This window comes from Seriola lalandi, unplaced genomic scaffold, assembly GCF_002814215.2.
Source record: "Seriola lalandi dorsalis isolate HSWRI2012SDOR001 ecotype SW California unplaced genomic scaffold, Sedor1 jcf7180002054581, whole genome shotgun sequence".
In the NCBI taxonomy this organism is placed as follows: domain Eukaryota; kingdom Metazoa; phylum Chordata; class Actinopteri; order Carangiformes; family Carangidae; genus Seriola; species Seriola lalandi.
The window spans coordinates 730,624-755,385 of record NW_019525134.1 but is presented as its reverse complement, the minus strand read 5'-3'; the positions used below and the strand labels follow the sequence as shown (position 1 = coordinate 755,385).

General features: G+C 41.8%; 1 protein-coding gene across 1 annotated transcript in view; it reads left to right on the top strand.

Annotated features, from left to right (window-relative positions):
* The window catches only part of LOC111663946 (roundabout homolog 2-like), a 78,346-nt gene that overhangs the window by 27,167 nt on the left and 26,417 nt on the right, over positions 1-24,762 (top strand). Inside the window, exons 3-9 of the mRNA XM_023418358.2 lie at positions 13,709-13,866; positions 14,006-14,126; positions 14,270-14,408; positions 17,079-17,215; positions 18,943-19,067; positions 19,793-19,964; positions 23,726-23,931. Of these exons, the coding sequence (XP_023274126.1) occupies positions 13,709-13,866; positions 14,006-14,126; positions 14,270-14,408; positions 17,079-17,215; positions 18,943-19,067; positions 19,793-19,964; positions 23,726-23,931 (1,058 nt within the window). The remainder of the gene's footprint in view (positions 1-13,708; positions 13,867-14,005; positions 14,127-14,269; positions 14,409-17,078; positions 17,216-18,942; positions 19,068-19,792; positions 19,965-23,725; positions 23,932-24,762) is intronic.

Sequence of the window (24,762 nt, the reverse complement as noted above, 5' to 3'; positions counted from 1 at the left end):
CTCCCATGCACAGGGATCATAAGTGGGGGGGGGGGGCGGTTAATACCTACACCAAATGGCTGACGAGGTGGATGAGATTCCTCAAGCTCTTAAGCATGCTCTGAAAGAAGATTCTTGCACTTACAGGATAAATCGTAGCCTTTTGACAGGGAGCGTGGAGTCCACTCACCTTTAGACTGTAATACTTTTAAAATTTGTTGTGCCAGAAGTGCTGCAGCAGAGTGGCACAGGAGTGAAGGCTCCCATGGGATTCAGTCCATTAAGCCAATGGGGGCAGAGATGTGATCCCAGATATTGCAGACCTTTAAACTCCAGCTGCACCACAACATTTCCAGGAATAGTTCTCACCTGACTTTTCCTTCTTTTAATAGGACTCACTTATCACGTTGATTCCTTTAATTCAATTAAATCATGGCATGTTTATGTGTCAGCAGCTGTCAGTAACTTTTTCCCATTAACACATTAACATTAAAACGAACAACTGTGAAACAATTAACAACAAATTAACAATGAGTGCAAACATTCAGTACATGATTAACATGATGTACATTAACTACGTCATAGTCTGACATTCATTTTTACTCTCAGACAAACTTATTCCTGCAGACAGCTGATATGTGTTAAACCAAGACTAACTAGTTCAGGTAAACCACTAAGAAGCTGCATTTGGGAACAGTGGTGCTTTGAGCTAAAAGCTAATGTCAGCGTGCTAACATGCTAGCACTGATAATATTAACACGTTGGTGTTTAGCAGGTGTTTCGCCAATGAAATGTTAGCATGCTATGAATCAGCACTAAACCAATGAGTCATCCAGCCTAAATGACCATGTACTGGTGGTCGCTTGTCCCTACCCTCAAATATGAACCACAGGTATCAACGGCAGGTCTACCATACATTCGTTGTCATGGTTAAAATAATAAACATGTGGTTGGTTAGACTTAAGCACAAAAACTACTTGGATAAACTTTGGAAAATGTTGGGGTTTGGGTTAACATGAGTATTTACCTTAAAGTCAGGGGACATTCGTTGTCATGGTTACAATGATTGAGATAGAGGAAAAGTCAGAGGTTCAGGAAGCTCAGTGGTTCATCCTCTAAGGTCCATGAATATGTGTGTGAAATTCCATGGTAATCCATGCAATAGCTGTGAAAACATTACACAACAAACAAATAATGTGATTAGTGATACTGCTATGACTAACTGTTAGAATATCTCTGAATTGCTTGTTCTGCCCAGGGTAAGAGGATGGAGTCTACCTCAACGGCAGCAGGGTTCAAGTCTTTCTCTGGGATAACACACACATGGACTGACAAACACATTCACACCTACAGGCATTTTAGAGTTTCCAATTCACCTAACCTGCATGTCATTGGGCTGCAGGAGGAAACCAGAGGACCCACAGGAGACCTACACAGATACAGGGAGAACATGCAAACTCAATTCCAGCCCAGGAGCTTCTTGGTGACCTGTTTGGTGTTTGCCACTTAGTGTTTGTGCTGTCCCAGTATAGTCTTTTTTTTTTTCTTTTTAGCAAAGTAAACTTTTCACACACCACGCACCCTATGGATTTCATTCTGACATAAACTTCAATATACACAGATACTGTAACACAGGAATAGCTTATTTGCGTGCGGCCTTGGATTCAGAGCATTTGGAAACGAGCAGCAGTGATGTGTGTGTGTGTGGGCTCAAGACTGAGGCTCAGTCTGAAGGATGATTCCTCTGCTGCTATGTGGATTAGTCTATCTACTGAACATTCTTTGAATGCAGCTGTGTTTACTCACATCGCTGCTGCCAGGAAAAGTGAAATTCTGCACATACATTGACACACTCAAAAAATAATCATTTTTACTCTTACAAGCACAATTCAGAATTCATATATTAAAAAACCTTTCATCTTGAGTTTCTTAACTCTACTGTATTTATTCAGAGAATGCTGTGACAGTATGTTGATATGTATGATGATATATTCAGGAACCAAATATTATGAAGGCAACCTCCAGGTAGATTCCACACATACTGTAAGCCAAGTAATAATTTGCCGTGGGACTGGATGCTCCAGTGGGTGTGTTGTTCCACGGTGTCTCATCAATTACATTCCCTGAGAGAAAACACCCGGCTGTTTTCTGTTTCTTCGGATGCCGGGGTTAATGGTGCTTTTCTCCAATGCCTCCGCCAGCCAGTAATTGGTGCAACTTAACAATCATAAGTGCAGTCTTTGTAGTGTAGTGAGCACAGGCTTAATGCAGCTTTATTAACTGTAAAAAGTTAGCTTTTATCGACCCCTTCTTCATGTCTCCTTTTTGCCCTCTCAGTTTTTGTACTTCTCATTGGAAAATACCACCAACCAACTGAGAGTGACATTGTAATGAGAAGAAAATAAATAATGATAATAATTAATCACAGTCTGGTCCTTTTCAGTTGCTTTCAAAGCATGGGTGCTTTGAAAAGATCAGAGGATTTGATAATTAGCACCGAAAGAAAAGCCTGTTTGTTTTTGGCCTTTCTAGAACTTCCTGCTTTGTAAAAGTCGATGAAATAAATGTTGATAATCTTATAGGCATTTTGGCACATGTACATACCAAGTGATTTTTCTGAGCTCAACTTTGGGTTATTCAGTGTCACCCTACTTCAGAAATGCTAAATTACATTTAAATTTCAGTAGAACCACCTCCTCCCAGGTTTGAAGCGATAATTTTTCAGTTTCATAGTTTGAGTGTGATGAATAATCTATGAATTTCAATGGTGGATTGAAGGAAGACAGACTGTGGAAGCCAACTGGGTATATCTTGTTTGCACTGTCTGTTTGTATGCTGTGGGGGTGTTGGTTGATTTTCCTTATCCAGAAGATTAAGACAGGATTGTCAGTTTCCTTACGCCTCGTACCTAGAGAATATGCTTTGGCATCCGTGCCCATGCTTGCATCTGTCAGTCATTTATTGCATGTCTTACACTTCTGACCTTTCCTCTTACTCCTTCCTGATACGTGACACAGATGTTGTCTTGTCTCTTCCTCGCTCTTGTTCATCTGACCTCAGACAATTGGGTTTGGCACATGGCGTTGTATGCAGATCAGACAGTAAAGTCAGTGCAGACTGGCTCCAGTATGTCAGCAGCAGAGAAGTGCAGCACTTCATACTGCAGAGTCAGCCTCTCACAGCAGTCGTTTTTACCATGATTTAAGAGCTTATTACACTGCCTGCAGAAGAAAGAACCATCTGTGTTGTGGACTGTATTTCATCAGGGGGGAGCTCTCTGTTATGAGGGATAGCATGTCAGTTACGCCTCTGATTGACAGGTTATGAAAGCGTCAACAAATACAATTTGATTTTGATAAAATCAGATAAGACATGGGACTAGAAAATCAAATGCGTCTTATCCTTCTGTATATGGAGAACATCTGAGCTAACTGTACTGATACATGTCGCATGTAGCTGTCAGTCCTAAATGGATTTCAAAGAGAGAAAGAAAAGCGGCTAATAAATCATAAGAATAGTTTACTCATACAACAGAAAAGCTCAGTTTTGTTTCTTGCTTTTTTTTAGTCATATTTAGACACAGGTGCACTGACTGTTGGATCAAGTTTCAGACCATTCTGTAAAAGAAAAGCAGTGAGTGTCCATTAACTGTTATTATGGAAATAGAGGTGACAGTGTAGCGGGATTGCACATTTTGTATTGCAGTGTCTGACAAAAAATACCAGTATATATCCTGTGCCCATCCTCTGTTCGCAAGAGTGCATGGCGTTTTCCTCAGCCACCACTGTTTTTGTGATAAAATGAAAAAAAGTACAAAATACATTTCAGAGATTTGTTGTGCTGTGAGATTGCAGCAGTGTCAGTCATATTCAGTCAAAGAGCTGTATGATGCAACACAAAGACTGTGCTGTTCGGGGCTGCTCTCCAGGACCCACAGATTCACAGCTTATCATGTCTGAAAGGGAGCGTCAGGCCAGTCTGATGCCTTTAGCCCACTTGGCAGCCTGGTGGCTGTTGCTCATCTGTCCCCAAGCCAGTGTGAGCACATCACCGATCTGGACCAGGATTAAAGGACCTAATACTAACAGCTGTGCTGAGATTAGCCATGTCAGTATTTACAGTTATTTTGTCAACCAGTGCACCACACACACACACACACACACACACACACTGCTCAAATAATGAACAGCTACATTTGAATTCCTCGTCCATTCCTTGACTTTTTATTGGACCTCGGATATAGATTCATTCTAAAAAGCACTGCATGCATTTTTGTCTTTCGGGAGAGATGGATGGAGAGATAGAGATAGACAGGACTGATTGTTATGGAGGAGGAGAATGATAGTTGGGACTGATACTGAGGTCTGTGGATGAACAGAACTGTTTGAAGAGTTGCAAGAAGCCAACTCCTTTGTTTCACAAAATCTACTATAAAACAAGGGTATGGGTGAAAAAATAGTGAGGATGACTGACAGAGGATGAAGAGAGAGAAACTTGAGACATGAATCTCTGCAGCATAAACATGTTGATGGATTGAGCAGTTTTATCTTATCTGTGTGTGTGTGTGGGAGAGAAAGAGATGTTATGTGTGATTGTGTTTGCACACGTACAGTACCCCCTCCCTGTGTGTGTCAGTGTGTACCTTCTCCAGCAGGTGCATGAATATGCATGTGTGTGTTCACACAGGGAGCTACGTGCTCTCTCAGTGGAGACTGATCACCGCATGATGGGCGATCACCGGAAGATTAGACTTGAGTTTCCATACCCTTCTCTCTATGGAAATGTCTTCTATAAAAAATTGATGCCATTTTCTGAAGTGGCACCACAGTCTTTCTTCTGATGGATGGTGCATTTTAATCTGCTTCAACGCTTTATGTGATGGAAGGGGAAGAAAGAGACCCTGGGAAGGTGTTGATAGAGCAGCAGGTCAGCAGCAGCCACCAACAGCTGCTCCCTTCCAGTCCCTACATACAGTACATACAGGGTCGGAGCTGCGTGGCCTTGGGCTCACCAGGGGTTGTGCATGGATGTGATTAACAGAGATTTGGGGTGAATAATCGTCTAAGCTGCTCAGTGGAGCATTGGTGTTGGGGGCGGGGGTTGGAGATGGGAGGGGCTCAGGGTTACTGAGAGATATACCTGGATCCCCATCCTGGTGGAAGTGATTTAATGGCTTTTAAATGCCTGATTGATACAGCAGCATATTGGATTTCCAAGTTCAGCTCATTGATTTTTTGAATCAGTGTATATGTCGACAGGCGCTTGCTTCGGAATCAGTCTGTATCTCGGTCAAAATTATTGGCTGCTATATAAATGTAAGCATGTGTGTGGGAACATGTTTTCAGTTGGGGGGGGGTTGCCCTCGATACATGCGTGTGCATATTAAAGTTTAGAATAAATAAGTGGCAGATGTTGTACATTTCGTACAGTTAAATCTGTAATCTATGGAAACAATAGTACAGCAAGATAAACAGTATGATCCATACTCAGCTGCTGCTGACCCTTAAACTTAAGCTTAACACGTATAGGCTGATTATAACTTACTTTGAAGTGTTTTATTCAGATATTGCAGATATCCATCTGTCCTCAGAATCAGCAGCTGTCACAAAGCATTTAGCATTTAGCATAAATGAACCTTTTTTCATGTAACCTATTGTTTTCAACTTTTTACAGTTAAGAAATGTACTATTTGTTATTTATGATAATGTTATTCTATGTACTATTGATTTGCTATGATCGTTTGCAGCTCCCTCTGTGCAGATACTGAGATAGAAAACCATACATATGTTTATTCTTTATATTTTCCATATTTTTCAGGATAATTAATTCACAGGGACTCGAACAGAAACATTTTAACCCCTTCTTAACAACACTGGTTGGGTTTCATGCCACTCTGCTTGATACCAGTTTATGTCAGTCCTGATAGTAATAGCTGATGGGGGGGTCATGTAGGCATCAGCTCCAGGTCACATGAACCTTGTGTACTACACTCATATTTGATCATTTCAGTTCATTCAGTCATTTAGAGATCAAAGGTCAAATCAGTGTAATCCAAGCAACAAAGCATGCCATATATTATCAGTTAATGTGATAGCATGACATTACCATATTAATTAGTTTTCTTTTGTGCCGAATGCCAGCAGTAGTGCTGGGGAGCAGTGCTCTGCTTCATGGCTCCAAGCGTTTATTCAAATGCATTCATACATATCTATATACTATCCAAACATGCGCATATTGTGGCCCATCTGTATGTACCCATGCAAAGAAAGATATAAGCAGGATGTTGTGGTAAACACAGCTCAGCACCACTATCTCTGGTGGCCATCATGAGATGTGTTTGATCATGCTGGATGGTGCAGATGCACAGACTATCGCAGGCCATCTTTCCTTTCTCTGGCATCACTTTCTTCCATCAGATTCCACAAGAATCCACAAGTAATGGGGAAAATATAATATATCCTGCTCCAGTGTACATACAGCGGCGATGCCCGTACATCAGCACTGAAGCAAAAGTGGTTGATAGAATTATAGGGGAAGAGTAGAAAAACAGATTACGGATTCTGAGAGCGCACATTGAGTTTTTTTTTTTTTTTTTTACCCAGTTCGACGTTGTGATGATGACGATGATGACTGTGAAACACAGCAGCGTGCATAATTTCAGTTAGAGAAGACGAGTGCATGTTAGAAAGCTCTCTCTCCCTCGGTGACCGCTGCTTTAGTGAAACAAGGCGGATAAAAGGCGAGATTCTGATCCCTGACTCATTTTCCAGCTCATGTTGTACATCTCCACAATATTGCTGTGAGGCTCCATGATATCCATGGTCTTTGAGAAAAAATGTCTTTTTCTGTATTTTGCTTTCCTCCATTTTTTTGCTCCTTACTCCTCAGATTCCTCCAGAAAGAGCCAGAGCAGAATCATGAACTGAGGTCATGTACAAATGTTTGCATAATGATTTACAGGTGTACGTAGATGAGGTAGACTGAGGAGCAGGCAGGAGCAGATTTACGCTGGCTAGTCTGAGAGATAGAGGAATGTGTTCTGGTGAAGAAATGCGTGGAGACAGGAGTAATTAATTATAGATGTGGAAATGGTCCGAGGGAATGCTGTTACAGTAACTAGAGGCATGGCAAGTGAGAGATGAGGGAGTGGAGATGTGGGGAAGAGGGGGAGGGGAGAAACCCTCCTCCTATACCATCCACAACTTCAATTTACATTACATGACAAGGGAATGGAGGTTAATTAAATGTGACAATGGTAGGGCGTTTTTATTGTTAACCCTTCATGGTGGCTGACTGTCTCTTGACTCAAAAGGCCAAAGAATGCATAACAAATATTCGTCTACCCCAAAGTGTAAACTCACATTCAAATATGCGGTGGAAAGAGAGGTTATGGGTGCAGATGTGGGTGAAATGGGCCTTGCGGGTCTGCGTGTCATAGATTTGCACAAAAAGGAAAAATAAATGTAGTACATGCACATATTAGGATAAAAACAGCAGGAAAGATTCATCCCTAAATGATGTCTGTTGATGTAGCTATACTTGTCCCTCCCCAGTTTATAGGAATTAAATTGCATCTAAAACTCCGCAAAATTTTTTGTTGCCACAGGCGTGCTCACATTTCACCGTGCATCTATTTCCAACCTTCATATTGACGCTAATTGGACTCGACACTAATGATGCCAAAAAAGCAAAGCGAAGCGGTGCTAGGTTTTCTAGCTGCTCGCTTTTTACAAATTTGGAGACTGCTGACTTCGGTTACCACGGACCTTCCGATCTCACGTTGCCTTTCACATTAGATTTTGTGTCGAGTTTCAAAAATGAAAATTAAGCCACACACGGAAACAGTGGTCAGTAACACAGTGAGTTATAGTGAGACTTAGATCACTGAAACGATTCAGTTTACTCCTCATTCCAAACCAATACTGATTTATTTTCATTTTGTGACTGTTCTCCATAAACATATTGACTGGAGACGATACCTTAAATAAATTCCGACACTTGAAATGATTTTGGTGCCGGGTACCGTGCTCTCTCTGTTGAAGTGTTCCTTAAATGAACTCGTCTTGTGTCCTGCTGTTGGAAAGGCAGAATTATAATAGGTAATATACGTCTGCGCTGGGCTTGTGGCCTCAGGGGACATTGTGTAAACGCTCCTCATCTCCCTGCAGATTGCAGTCCTGACTGATTGCTGATGACTTTTTTAGGGCAGAGACATGTTAAGTTGTTTATTTATTAAAAAAAATCCCCAATGCAAATAGCCCTCTCCACTCTAGATTCCTCCTCCCCCTGATTGTGTCGGCATTTCTGTCTCGGCTTCTGTTTCTGTGTGTTGGACAGGGATGATAATGTTGTGGTCATCAACAAAGTTTGTGATATAAGAAGAGGACAGCTGTTTTCTTTTTTGTTTGTTTTGTTTATTTATGCATGTGTGTGCGTCTGTGTTTGTGCTTATGCGTCAGTGTGCATTTTATGCATGTGACAGATATGGGACATCTCTGACTGCCGTTGAGAAAGTGACACACCCCTACAGGCGAGCGTGTTCAAAAAGAATCTTCAGCAAACTCCAAACCACAATTTAGCCGACCACTGTCAGAAGAAATCACTTACTGTAGCTGTTGAAAAGCATTTTTTGACACTGGATCACTAAACCTTCACGATGCTATCACGGTTATCCCAACATCACAGTTTCTGACATTAGACTATGTAGACAATGTATGCATAAAATGAGAGTTGCTATGAAATGATTCCTATGAAAGCAGACCACCTGATTCCTGTTTAAAGCTGATGTTTGGCTGCTTCGTCTACACGCAGCACATCACTTCATCATTGCATCTGTGATTCCCGAATGCAGATCCAGCCATCTGTTACACCCAACAACTGGCGAGCGTTAGTGTCTTCATCTCTCCGCTATACTCATAAACAATTCTGTTTCTTTTTGCTCCTGCAGTGCTATCCCTACTTTTGGGTGGGGTTTTAAGGCGTTAGGTTTTACAGGATATTCCCCCCCCTGGACCACCAGCCAGCTTGCACAGTCAGACACACACACAAGCAAACAAGCAGATCTCTGCAAAATAAACAAAATGCTGCACGAGTTAATTGGGTTGTAATGTTGTCGCCCATCACCATCTGTCTGTCACACATTATTTATATATCATGTTTTATTATGAAGTGAACGAATGTCTTTTTCAATTGATTAATGCCCTGAACCGACTCAATTAGTGCTAAATTAATAGATGCAACCGACCAGCAACTGACCGACCAGCCATCTGACCGACAGACACACACATTGCCACCTGTGTGCCGGCCGGGTAAGAAGCACAGACATTGTGGGTGACTGGTATCTCACTCAATGGGACATAGTGCAGCAGAATCTGCGGCCTACCTGAGGTCACAAGACAGCCAAATAATTGGAGTAAGGAATAATAGGGAGACGAATTTGGCTCTGAGCAAACAATTTAAGCCATTTTAGAGGAATGTCATACTAGCATGCCGGGCTCAGCGCTACACAGTGAGACTTATTAGTCTGAGCTGCACTTTGTCAGCTCCAGGTGAAAGTCATTTTTCTCAGCTGTAGTTTGAGCAGAGCACCAATGCCACTATCTTTGGTGTGTTAGCATGCCCATAGGTGAACGAACATTAAGCTGCTACATTTAGCACGTTAGCATCCTGGTATTTCATTGGTATGCTACTGTTAAAGCCACAGGACAACTGCTCGACAAACCGACATGACTAAAACACAAACAGAACACAAATCATTGTTACTTTATGTTGCTGTGTTTTGACACACAACATAAAGAGAGACACTGCAGTAAATGTATAGAAGCTTAATGAATACACGAGACACTAACTATAATAAATGCATTGACTGATAAACATCGCCTATTGTATAGGAATAAACAAGCTGCTCTAAACCAAATGGATGTGATATTCAGCTTGTGAGATGAGCAACATGCATCGAGAGCTCAGGTGGGACCTTCAAGGATGTGATATCGTGACAAAATTGTGAAATGAAGTTCAGTCATACGTTGCTGCTGTGGATGAAGAGGGTCTCAAAAAATCAGGATGCTAAAATGGAATATATTGAAATTTACAACAACCACACAACCCCCCCTTCAACTGTTAATCTTATAATGAGTCCCTGAATAGTTATTTGTATTCAGATACTTCCACCTTGTCACATATTTTTACCACCCATTGTTTCATGAAATGAAGCCCATTTACAAATCATTCTCCTTCTGATTTGATAAATGAAACTGGTGAACGAGTGAGTCCCCTGAATGGCTTGTTTGAATAATTGAGCGGTACTCAATCAGACGACATTAGGCAATGGTGGCGGCACCGCCATCTAAAATAATTACCACATGACAGCAGACTACACATGGGTGCTGCCTCCACAGGGACTCCACATTTGAGACCAATAGATTAGAGCAACACCACCCCCACCCCGTGTCTCGCATTCCCTCATAAACACCACCTAAAGAAACCTGCAAAGGCCTCACAGTGAGAACAGGAGAGGGGGGGGGGGGCACCTCAGCAGAGTTGGGGGTGTGGGATAGCTGTCATATACAGTCAGGACTGAATAAATCACAGCCACCGTACCAACAGTGTGCGTGTATTTGCGCAAAGACCACACCCTCTTAGCCTTTTAAATTTGCAGCTGCCTATTACCAAGAGATTTTTTATACAGTAACAAGTTATTCACTTCCCATTCGATAAGACACAATTTATTATGTACAACATAAATCATAAAAACATGCGCCTACATTTAATTTTCCCAGAAATTGAAATTGAAAATAAAACGTACGACAGCAAAGAGGCATTCTGTGGCTTCTAAATGATATAGAAATAATAGAAATGGTTGAGATCCTGATGACTTTCAGTTGTACCAGTAACAGACAACATATAGTTATTTTTATGTTTTCAGGCAGCAGTTACTGCCACAGTTACAGTACATAAACTCTCCTGTTTGTTCTAACCATCAGCACCATTAAATAAAACACAATGTTTTTCTCTTCTTTTACTTTTCTGTAATTGGGTTTTCACTTCCTGTCTTGAATTTGCTCCTGATTTCCCTGCGTGTGTCTGGGTTTCACCGTCTCGTGAGACAAGCTTTGCTGTTGCCGCGGGAGCGTCTTTAATGTGACAACACAGGAACAGGAAGGTAGTTGTGTGACCGGATGAGTGGAGTGTTGGCTTCACTGGGACGGGTCACTAAGCGTATAGTACCATGTGACAGCCAGCCAGGCATATGTCTGTGCCAAAGTAGTCTCTGCAACTGAGACTCATTTACTCCAGCACAGACTAGATGTGATTGACAGCTAGGCCAAAGGGCCCTTTGGCTCCTTCCTGATTTTCTTTTTCACTAGGTGTCCTCTGGGACTTCATGCTACAGTGTATCAGCAGAACAGCTTATGGCTGTAATGAGAATGAAAAGCAAACTGAACACAGAGCCAGGGCATTTCATTTTTTTGTGCTATGAGTTTTACAAACTATCATTTAGTGTCAGTGTTGCAGCATGTAGTTGGTTTAACAGTTGGTTGGTTGGTTAACATAATGACTGAAAAAAACAAGAATGACCTCGATATTATCTTAACTAATGCTAAATACAGAAAGAGTGAATTATAATTATATAACTATTACAATTAGCTCCAGTTTTTCATTAATTAGTCATTCATAACACATGAGATCAGAAGTGACACTTAGCAGCTCATTTTTATTCACAAGTAGAAAAAAAGACTTTTAATTTTGAGTCTTTCTTTTATTTTCACAGTCATGGCTGTTGTCACACATTACACTTTATTATTTAAAACTGGCCTAGAGTAAGGCTTTTCACAAAAACAGCATGTCATAAGCTATTAATGCAAAGAGGACACAACTCATTGCATCCAAATCACAATCTCTATTTTTAACCATAATTCCAGTGATGGCTTAGAGTACAATCATTCCTGTAGCTGCTTTAAGCAGAGGAGCTTTTGAATTGATATTTGGGATAACAGTTTTGACAGAATTAGGAGGTTTTGAAGATGTAACCTTTTAACTTAGCGGCAGCTAGCTCATACGTCTGCTCAAAATGCATGAGTATGGCTTTTACATGGATTGCTTGAAAATTCTTGATGTTCTCTCTCCTTTGAACACAAACTCAAGCACAGACTCCCCTGCCAAGGAAAAATAAAGTGTCCAACAGCGGAAGAGTACAGACACAACCCGCTCATAAATGAAATTCTAAGGAACTTACAATATATATAGGAAAATAAGTTATTGTTGCATATTTCACCCATCATATTTCAAGCTGCTGTCATTAACTGGTGCTATTTCTTTAGTATTATATAGTTGTTGCCCCTCCTTCAGGGTATGTTTTTCAAAAGTGACACTATAACGTTTAAGAGTGAATGTTGCTGCTGTTAATAAAGACATTTTGAAACCATTGTCCCCATGACGCTAAATGAGACCTTGCACATCTTCCCTTGTTTAATAAAGCTTCATAAAGGATTGTTTGAGTCAGTCAATATCACCGGTCACCGCTCCTTTCTGAAGATGTGAAGATACATGTGCAACCTCGTGTCCAGAAACCAAGGTCTGTAACTGCAACAGAATTCAGGCCCATCATCGAGCTGCCATTTTTCATCCAGGGTTTCAGTCTCAGTGAAACTGTCATGTTTTATTAGTCAGAATAATAGCTCTGAAAACTTCACAACGCATGGACCTGTATCACCCCCTCTGTTTGTAGAAGTCAGAGGCCACAGTGCAGCATTTGATGCTGCGGAGTCGACCACGGCATTTTATGAGTTTGAAGAAAGACAATGACGGCTCGGGCTGAAGTAGTCTTTGGTCCACATCTTAGCTTTGCACTGAAATGTTTTCAGCCATCATAACCAGCTTTTCTTCACCGCCCCACATAGAAATAACCAGTATTATTCATAACCATAACATCCATTTTTATTACCATCAAACATTTATATTCCGACCATCAATCTCATCCAGATACTCATACAGCGTCTATTCTCTCTCACATATTGTATTGCATTTATAATATCCTGTTGCAGAATTGTCTTTGGCTGTTAAAGTTTCTCAGAGGACCCTTTGAATTTCCCTGTCGCACAAACTTTACTACTCATACTTCTAACCGTACTGCACGAGCTCATTCATACTCCCCAGAGGATGATCCGTGTGTGTCAGATACCACTGTGTGTTCTGGAGTGATGTATAGCTTCAGTAGGTTATCTGTTTTATCCAACACTTTCACATTGTCTGATGTAGCCTGAAGGAAGCCTGTAGTAGGGCTTTACAGATCTAGTGTTGCTTGAATTTTTAATGCAGGATCTTTCACTTATTGTTCTCAACCTCCTTATTTGTGTTGCTTCTACAGTTTTACTTTGCTTTATGTTTCTAGGTGTCTTTCCCCTGCATCTTGTCCTGTTAATCCTACCTGGCTTTACACACTCTCAGGTTTATCTGCAGAGATCAAAGGAGAGCCTGTACCCGACCCTCAGGGGGAAAACTGTATTATTAAAGACAGATAGATTGCTGAGGGTCCTGCGAGGCAGTCTACTTCAAGAATGATCTTTTAGACTCATATTAGACAGAGATGGTCGGGGTCAGTTAGTCCATGACAGCTCAGATGGGGTGCAACTTTCTGGGTCACATAATTGAGCAGCAAATTCAAACTAATCAACTGAATGAGTCATTGTTACAGTCGGAGTAACGCCCTTTTTTTTTTTTTGTCTCTTAGTGTTACGCGATGACTTCAGACAGAACCCACAGGACGCAGTGGTGGCGGTCGGGGAGGCTGCAAGTCTGGAGTGTCAGCCTCCACGCGGCCATCCTGAACCCACCACCTTCTGGAGGAAAGATAAGGCTCGTCTCGACCTGAAAGATGACAGGGTCACGGTGGGTTACTCTCCCAGGGGCCACTCCTCCGCCTTCAACACAACCCTCACTCTCAATCACATACTTAGTGATTCACTTTTACAATGTAAAGGCCTTCATATTGAACTGGGTGATTCTAATTACATGCATGTGTGGTCAGGTACGTGGGGGGAAGCTGACCATCTCCAATACCAAGAAGAGCGATGCAGGGATTTATGTGTGTGTGGCGGCCAACATGGTCGGGGAGAGAGAGAGTGAAAAAGCTCAGCTCTCAGTGTTTGGTAAGAAGATGTGCCTGTGTCAACAACTAATAGGGCATGACTTTTTTTTTTTCTTATTTACCGCTCACTAACACATACAGCATTTACCACTCTGTCGAAAGTATATATTTAGCACCCGTGTTATGTATACTGCCCACATCCAGAACGACCAGTGTTCGCGCAGCGGCCTGTGAACCAGGTGGTCTTAGTTGATGAGAGCGTGGAGTTCAGGTGTCAGGTCCACGGTGACCCCCCGCCTACACTGCGCTGGAAGAAAGAGGACGTGGAGATTCCCCGCGGCAGGTGAGGAATATGTGGGAATGTGAGCAGCGCATACGTCCGTGTGTGTGTGTGTGTGTGTGTGTGTGTGTGTTTGTGTCCATGTGTGAATATTAATACAGTAAAAGTGATGCTGGATAAATGGTGAAGGAGAGCTCGGCAGGCACTGAGGCACTGAAGGATCCAGAGATGGACACATAGCAGGAGCACATGTTTAATATAAAGCACTCCAATACATTAGCCCTGCAGGGATTAGTAACTGTGATGCATGATGTCCAGTTAGTGGGAAAGGCGATGATTCAGTTCTGTGATCATTTCTGAAGCCAGTTTGTGGTGCTGTGTGTACCCATGTAATAGGCATATGATAATTGCTTTCTAACCGTCGTTATCATCCTGTCATGTGGGTTGTTACAGTCTAGTCACTTCTCAGCATGTTATACTTTTAAATACAGTATGTCTCATTATCTAATCTGACCATCCATTTAAACCTTTTCATTTCTCTCTTAGGGTTAAACAGCTCTTCTTTTTAATGTTTCATCTCACTCTGTTAATCTTCAGTGAGACACCTGAGACCTGAGTGTACATAAAAAACAGAATAAAATCAATTCATGAGGAGATAGTCCAAAACCATTTACAGTACAATTGAAATAACGCACTAGGAACATTTTGAACATACGAGACGCCAAGATCATAGAACACAGCCAACAGTCTTATCAGTTGTGTTTTGGGAAGGTTTTGTTTCTAAAATGTGGATAACTTATAAATAAATATAAAACGTATATCTTTAGTGTTCTGTAGCTTATTCCTTGTGTCTCGGGTGTTGAATGCAAACCTTCGGTACGTGGAGTGTTAGCCAATCATGTGACTGAGTTTGGTGCGTACCAACTGATCTGACCAAGAGAGACGTAATATACGACGGTAATTTGACATTAATACAAAACAAGCGCTCTTTCTGTTCCACACACATCATGAGAAATGACCTATGTCTATGGACTGATGTCTGTCAATTCTATGATATGTTTCATAACCCCCGTAAACCTGTGCAGAGCCAGACTCTTTGTGAGAGATGGTCGAGATGCATAACTTGATTTATCGGTGCAGCACTGGGTACAATATCAGGGCAGTTATATCATCTGTTTTATGAGTTTATTTTTAGCTCTGGACTGATGGAAATTTGTACTGACTATTTATATATAGACATTATTGGAAATGATTTTGTTATGATATTAAAACTGCTAGCAGGTAATCCAAATACATCAAGCGTGTCGACTACACAGATGAAACTAAAGCAAATAGAGAACGTGTGATGCTGGTGAGTCATCTCTCTCACATTAGACTTCAGCTGTTTCTTCTGAGAAATGTCATCTTTCATCTTACGTGTGCTACAAGTTTAACAAACACCTGTGACAAGCCATTAGTGCTATAAGGAGGCAGTATGACACCTTCTGAGATGTGTCAATGTTTATGATGCAGATTATAGTGACTGTATGTCTGTCTGTCTGTGTGTCTGTCTGTCTGTCTGTCTGTCTGTCTGTCTGTCTGTCTACCTGCTTGTGTCGTGCCCTCTACCTCAGTAGCCCTTGACTCCAGAAACATGTCCTACTTTCAGACCTGCCTCGCCTCACTTCCCTCCTTCCACTTCTTTCATTCTTTTCGAAACCCGTCAGCCTCCTGGGAAGTCTGTATCTGGGTCAGAGATGTGCTGTGAATGGAGTCCTCACCAGACTCTGGACAGACCCCACAACCCCCGTCGATATTCTGCCCACACCCTTTGGAACATCTATTTCAGATGTGACTTTTTCTCACCCCTTGTGCCATTTCTCTGCCTGACTTGTCTCCCATCTCTGAATCAGTATGGCTGGCTAGACAATTTCACAGGATCTCTCATACCAAAGGGGACCCCAGAGAGGGAGAGCCCGACTCCTTGCTCCTCCTATACTCATTCTGTCTGTAGCCCCTCTGAGGCACTTATCTAAACTCTGGTAGCTGAGATGTTCCTCTCACTCTAACTGCACCACTGCTGCATTACAGTATGCTGCACTGGTGGATACACACTGATGCATGGAACATCTCTATGAATAAGTCATTTCTTACTGCTTGGCTCATTCATCAAATTCAGTTTGTCAGACTGTGCCACTCCCTTACTCTCCGAGTGTTTGTCTATCTCTCCCTCTGTCTCCGTCTCCCCTTCTTTTTGCTTGCTCTCTCCTACACACACACACACACACACACACGCACACACACACTCATACACGCACATATAGCATAGAATAGTGCAAAGCCCACACCACAGTGGGTGGCTCGTCTTTATAAATATTGAAATAGTGGAACAGTCAGGGTTCCAGCTGAAAGCACCTTTCATTTTGCCATGCCTTCATCTCGGCATAATTGCTCCCCTTTTTCTGCCTCCGTAGCACAGTCTGTGCAGCTGAGAGTCTTAATTGCCTTAGAAAGTCTGTCTTCGTTCTATCAAAAATGACACAACCTTTATAAAAGCACAGAAAAAAAGTTTACACAACCTTGATTCAATTTCAGTGTTTGTTGATTGCATTTCCTTGATTTAAAAAAAAAGAAAAGAAAAAAAAAATCAAATGTGAATTTTAATCCACATGAAATTGTTTCTGATCTTCCAGTTTTATGAAATCAATCTGAGATGTCACTTGACTCGATGTCACTCTTCCTCCGTGTTGCCAGGTATGACATCGGATATGAAAAAGAGGATTTCCTGCTGAAGATTAAAAAAGCGTCAGTCAGTGATCAGGGAACCTTCACCTGTCTGGCAGAGAACCGTGTGGGTAAAGTGGAGGCCTCTGCCTACCTGACCATCAGAGGTGGGTAACTGCTCGTGGACTCACTTTGTGGTAAAGCTCATAACCCATCCCTGGTATTTTTTCGTATCTCCCAAAGCAGGCCGCAGGACAATCAGTCCTTTATTGCCCACTTTACGAGTGTTATTGCCCCCCTGCTGAGAGGCTGGGCCTGGCCTCAGCTTTTATTTCATATATAACGGGCTGATGTAGTTGATTGCCCCAGATCTCCAGCTAGGCCCCAGATATGAACAATCTAACCAGCTTTAAGTGAACTGTTATGACCTCTCCTGGGGGTCGTATTCTCCCTCCAGGCCACTCACTCCATATTTACACCATATCAATGGGAGGAAGCTATTTCATAGTAAAGATTGATATTGTAAAAATTAAAAAAGTGTTCCTCCCTGCTTTCTGCTCTTTATGTTGTCATTACACTGTTCATACAACTAAAGTAACGTTTGAGTTGCAACCAACCAGCGGCACATTCTTAACACCTGAATGAATATTTCATACGTCGTCATACATACCGTACATCATAGATCTCATGACATTAACTGTTCATTCCTTCTTTATTATAATGAAATTTTTATTCTTGTCCCTATTATTCATGCATGAGTTGTCTTACACCTTGAAAAAAAAAGCTCCATGGTGTATTTTAAGATTTGTGTTGGAGTCGAGGCACGGTCTGACTTATATCCATTATGTTAAGCCAGAGTTGTGATTGTGTTCAGGTGAATAATGTTAGGAACTGTATATAGTTAACACAGATAACATAGATCACTGATGCAGAGTCAGTTTAAATGTTAGTGTTGTTATGTTATCTGTTGGTGATAGGTTGAGACAAGACAAGTAATATATGACAATCAGTCAGACGATGATATACAAACACATCTGTGTGAATGTGTTATTTTTATACATACATGAAGTCTTACTACTGATAAATCTGTTCCGTGGGTTTTGGCATCGCCCCCCCCCACCACCACCATCACCACCTTTAATGTTGCCAAGGTGCCATTTCCTTGAGGCCCATGAACTCACCTCCTTTGGTGACCAGAGCATTACCCCCCTCCTCCTTGATCTTCATGGATGGAAACCCAACTCCATCTCATTCATTTCTGATTTTCATTCTTTTCTTTTTCTGTCCCCGTACTCTACTCCTCTGCTCCTCTTCTCTCTGTCGTGTGTTAATCTCACCCACACCATTGTTGTGTCACCAGCTCGCCCCGTTGGTAAGTAAGAGCTGATCCCATTGTGCATGCGTTGCTCTCTTTCTGTTTTTGATCAAACACGTACAGTATGCATGTACTGTTGTGGCATTCCACAAACACATTCATCAGACTATTATTGAACATGCATATCTACATTGTTACGATCAGCCCCTGACTTCCGCTGGCAGTGTTTTGTAGCAGCAGGGGATTTACCACTTCACTTTTTTTTTTTTTCAAATGGGGGTCCAGATATGGATGATACGCCTTAGTGGAAAACCTTGAATCGAGGACATCAAGGCACCCTGCTAATTAGCTAGTATCATTCATTCTGATGTTGTGGCAGCTGAATGAATGGCTTGTGTGACCGGCATAGTCAAGAAATAGCTCTCAAACAAATGAGACAAAACCTAATGCATGAACCTTTTAGCTTGCAGCTGGACCTTCAGTCCAAACTGTTTTTTTTTAAGCAGCCCTTTATAATACACACTTCTCTGTGCCAATGTGTTGCTATTGTGTTATTGTTTATTTTACCTTTAACCTCAGAGGCACCCCAGTTTGTGGTGCGACCCCGTGACCAGATTGTGGCTCAAGGACGAACAGCTACCTTTCCCTGCGAGACCAGGGGCAAACCTCAGCCCACTGTGTTCTGGCAACGAGAGGGCAGCCAGGTGAGGATACTGATTTAAACAAATGTACTCGTGCATGTGTGTCTATAAGGATATGTGCATGCTGGGGAATTGATTATTTCTCTCTATACACATAAATTCTGGAACCACGTCAAAAGTAAAATATGTAAAATATAAAAAAAGCATCTGACTAAAAGGATCAAACCAGGGGACAGCAGAATATAGTTCTGTCCCACATATAGATGAAGTGGTCATTTATCATCAATCGACGCCAGTCTGACCAGCCAAATCACTTAGCAAGAAACAATGTCATGTGCTGCATTAGAGTCATTAGACATAATGAAAGCAGGCTAATGTCCTTTGCTGCCCATCAGCTTGTCTGCTTGGGGTGCAGAAACGAGAACGCTGATGCCTCAATTTCATGACCATGACTGCAGGTTATCACAGCACAGATTATCACTCTGGGGGTAAACTGCCATTCAGGCTTAGTAGGAAAGAGACATTGACCCACTTTTCTAACTGAATTGTACATAATTGTCAGAGTATGTAAATGTATTGAAGGCACAGTGGTGATTTCTTTTTTAAAAGTCAGTTATGTTGGTCAAAGATGTAACGTTAAAATCAAATAAACTCATTCTCATTCTCGACAACAGAGAAACACACTGGAGAGGGCGGCCATGAACAAAACACACAGCAGAAGGTTCCAGGCTCTACATTTAATGCTAATTCAATCCCATAACACTTAACGTTACTTGCACTCCCTGCAGGATCTTCTGTTTCCCAACCAGCCGACACAGGGAGACAGCCGCGTGTTTGTGTCCGTGAACGGAGAGCTGACCATCTCATCTGTGCAACGCTCTGATGCAGGGTATTACATCTGCCAGGCCCTCACTGTAGCGGGCAGCATCATGGCCAAGGCGCAGCTGGAGGTATCAGACGGTAAGTCCGAAAACACACATAACAAATGTATATAATCTATAATACAGTGTATTGATATATGAAAACTATGATGATGTGATTTAGTATCACCAACATTAGTTAATGTTACATAAAAGTTATGTTTGAACATTTTATACTTACATCCCATTGTTACATCCTGTTAGATACATTATGCATCAGGGAGGTACATGCACAGTATTGGTGAATACTTAAAACAATATTGCACGATTGCACGGCTCAATACACAGGTAATCTCACCAGGAGGGTTTTCTCTAAAAAGCTAAAGATGACAGAAACACCACTGCTTTTCTGATATGAAGTATAAACTTAGCAGTTTGTAACTGAGTTGATCTGTAGAGGAGATGGTGCTGAAAAGTGATGGGACTTCTTCACGTTCTTCTCATGACTTTCAGATATGTTTGAACCACCAAACATATTTTACTTAGCTTCCTGAAGTCACATTGTTTTGGCAATGTTCAAACTGGGTCAGCAAAAACATGCATTACATTTTAAAAGCCTTGTCAATGGTTTTCTGCATTTGATGTTGGTGCATTTTTTTTTTACTGGGTTATAAATCATACAAAAAACACACACATAAGCTTGTAGCATTATCCAGACCTAATAAAACATTGAATACCAGTATACCACAGGTTATTTGTCTGCCCACACATTTAAAGCTGAACATGCATCTGTATGTTCTAAAAGCCCGTCACCCACAGTCAGCCTTTTCATTATCACCTCACTGTGGTAAATGTGAATGGTCTGAAAAGACTGAAACTGTGTAAAATAAAGCTGTCTCCTTGATGGAGAGACACTTTGCACTTTTTTTTGACAAAGCTTTAATGTCAGCATTAAGTGCTGAGCCGCTGCCAGCTGGGAGCTGTTTATGCCCTTCTCTCCATTTATTTCTTGGCTTTTTCTCCCACACATTATTAAATTAACATCTGTTGAAGTTTTTTTTGGGGAGGAAATGACTCCTGTTCTGTCACTCAGAGGAGATGGATCAATATCCAAATGTTTGGTGCAGAGCACAAGGGATGGGAGGACTGCCTTTGATTGATGGCTGTAAACAAAGATGGATAGAGAGTTGCCTACTGGAGTTTTGGATGCTTATGGCTTTACTTAATAATGGAAGATCACTTTCCATTGGGGTGTCAAAGAGGATCCTAGATGTGGTCCTTGCTGCAACTTAAAGACTCCTTCCAATGAAAATCTAGTGTTTAACCTTGTTAACGTCCATATGAGGTTTTTATATAATACAGACATGTGATAGTGAAATAACCATCAACACCATGACTGAGTGTTTCCACCTTGAACTGCAATGAACCAAAGACAGTCTCATAAACACAGATTCAGGGTTTCATACGTCACAGACCTGAGGAACCAATCCCGTCACCCTGTGGGGACGGGGGGCGGGGCTAAATACACCTGAAACCTTGTCAGTACAGAGATAGTGAGAGTTAGCATTAGCACAACTGCTAACACTGTGTCAGCCATTGCCAGTTACAAGCTAACAAACAACAAATAAAAGATGCTAACTGTGCTAACGGTCCTGATCCGTCTGCTAGTCTCTGGTTCTGGTCTCAGACTCCTCCTCTGAGTTTGGGTCTGACTGAGGCTCAAACATGTGGCTGAGTCTCTCTGATGTTTCCTCCTCTCACCATCTTGATACTCTCTGCTCTTTCACCTGTCCACCTGAAGCCAGCAGGTGGTGGGCGGGACACAAGGCCTGATCCAGATTTCTCGAGGAAGCAAAGTGCTGATGTGCTTCCAGACTTAGGTTTCTATTTGTTTGAAAAAAAAATTAATCACAGCAGCATACATATTTTTATATTGTTTGAAACATGTCTGGAGAAGACCTTTAAAGTTGAAGCTGTAGTCATTCTGGTGCAGAATTAGTATGTACAGTTCTCCTAACCAGTGTAACAACAGGAGTCTTGCACTCCATGATGCGCACACATACTCAAGCATGCAAGCTGAGGCAGACTGTGTGTGAGGGTTGAAACAAAGTCGTATTCAGCCATTTGTGGCTGAAAGATGTTTGGAGTGTTCTGAGCAGAGGGATAGACAGCTGAAATACCGCAGAAGTGGTCTGACAATTTTCTGTGGATGTGAAAGTGGGTCACTGTTAGAATCCATTGCAACTGCAGTGAATCCAAGATGACCACAGCTCTCCGAGCTGCACATATTTCAAAGCCATATTTCAAGCCCACAGGGGGTGAGTTTTTGATACCAGATAGATTTTGGGTGAGCTTGAACCTGTCTGACCTATTCCTGCAGACACTGAGGATACCTGGAGGCTAATGGTGGCTACTGCTGTGATGCTTGATCAAAGAGTACCAACCAGAACCTTGACAGTTACCTCTCAACTCTAGTTTTGAGCCGTGGTATGGTGGTATTTGTAGAAAATGATGCTCTGACTATGTTGACTCGTCTAATTAATATTTTAATTATAAACATTCACTCAGTGGCACGCATGTAGCTAGTAACTGGATCCCTTTTCCTGCAAATCTACAGTAAACCAGTTCAGTTTGTTTTGCAGCCTGAGTGGCCATTGGTCAGGACAAGTGACGAACAACCTCCAAAGCAACATTTTATTATTACCTTTGTCTCTAAAGCTGGAGAGCATGATTGCATTTCTTACTGAACTGCTAAATCAGGAACAGCAATATAATGTTGGTGTTTGCTCTCTCGTCTGTTGGGATTCTGATAGCTTGCTGTACAGTAGATGTAATGTTGCGACGTTAGACTGTCTATAATCAGTATGGAGACTAATCTCATGTTCAACTGAAATAAAAAGCATTTATGTCATTTTCATAACAGTCACATATCAGTCATATTCCAGTAGATGCTTCTCAACAACACAATGTGCAGCAGATGATGTTTATATTGTTACACAAAAGCAAACAGTTTTCTGTCTATAAAATGGAGTATCACATTTGGTTCTCCTCACTGTACTCTGTGCTTCAGCTAGTTGTACCTGATTTCACTCCCATTCTGCTGGAGCTGCTGTGTTCCTCATTGTGCTGAAGGAGGTGTGATGGAAGATAAGGCAGGAGGAACCTGCTGTAAACACTTGTGCGAATGGAGACAGACCTGATAACAGTGGAGAGCAGCAGTGAGGAAATTGAAAGCGGGGGGTAGTTACAAGGCCTAGAGAGATTCAGCACTCGAGAAATTACTATTGCACAGTGCAGAAGCTGTTTTCTGGGCGATATAACATGCTTTAAAAAGCTTTAAAAGAGATGTATTGTTGTTCTGCTTGGCATGCTAATTCAGAGTTTAGTTTAGTGTGTGGGGGGGTTAGGGCCGGGGTGGGGGGGGGTGAGAGATGCCAAGAGGGAGGAGGTGCAGCCATGAGTCAGAGGAGTAAGAGAGAGGACAGGCAAGAATGTGTTGAGGGGTGTTATAAAGTAGGTATGGTAATTAGCACCATGGGTGAAGCATCGTTAATCCTCACCTAGTAATTAAAGCTCAAAGGTGTGATGCAGTGCCATGAGCACACTGCCCTACTGTGGAAAAGGCTCACTAAAGAGTCACTTCCTCTCACAACAAATCCATCAGATTGAGCGCTAACATATTGGGCCTGCAATCACTAATGCAATTACTGCAATCACAAATTAACACCTTGTGATAAGGTCATGTTTTTTTTTTTTCTTTCTTACGTTTTTCTTTTTTCACGCCAAGACCATGACATCAAAATTACACTGCTAAGAATGTATTCAAATAATAAACACCTGTTCCTTGATTATTATCCTCAGCCCTGAAGGACCGCCCACCACCCATCATCCGGCAGGGCCCATCCAACCAAACACAGGCGCTGGGAGGTGTGACCCTTCTCAGGTGTCAGGCATCTGGGGAGCCAGAGCCCACGGTCTCCTGGAGAAAGAACGGGGCCAGTCTGCTCGGAAAGGACCCGCGGTTTTCCCTGCTCGACCACGGAAGCCTTCAGATCCAGAGCACCAGGGTGGGTTATACTGGAATACAGAGACATGCATATACACAGGTGTTAGCATGGGGGATTGTAGACGTAGCATTAGGTGGCACGGTGGACCACAGTTGAAGGATAATTCTGCCTTATTACAATTTATTTTCATAGTTTTGGGGATCTTCTGTAGCAGGTATGATAGCATCGTACTCATCGTACTCTAGCTGAGATATGGGAACAGGGCACTGTTGCTGTCAGACAAACAACCAGGTTGTAAACAAGCCTGAATGTTTTAAACATGTATGATCATCTGACTCATGTTCATTGTCTCATTAGATCTTATTTTTAAACAAGCAGCTGTGTTTTCAGATCTCAGCAATTAGCTGGAGTGGTGGATGTTGTGTACAGTCTCATTATTACCAGTGGCAATGATGGCCATTGGTAATATTATTACAAAAACAACACTAACCACTACTGAAATAAACCAGAATAATTATTTGTCTAGCTGATCCTGGGTTCAACTACATGATAACTCTATCTATCTATCTATCTATCTATCTATCTATCTATCTATCTATCTATCTATCTATCTATCTATCTATCTATCTGTCTGTCTATCTATCTGTCTATCTATCTATCTGTCTGTCTATCTATCTGTAAAACAAATAATTATTAAATAACATTTTAAACCAAATAGAAGATCAGTTGAATCTCCTGTAGATGTGCATGTAAATAATCATACTGTTGTAAACAAGGCCAAGTCCTTTTTCTTCTCCATTGGCAATAACTCCTAACTGTGTGTGTGTGTTCACCCACCTCACTGCACTGTCAATGAAAACAGCTCGGCGTGTAAAGAAGGAATCACATGTA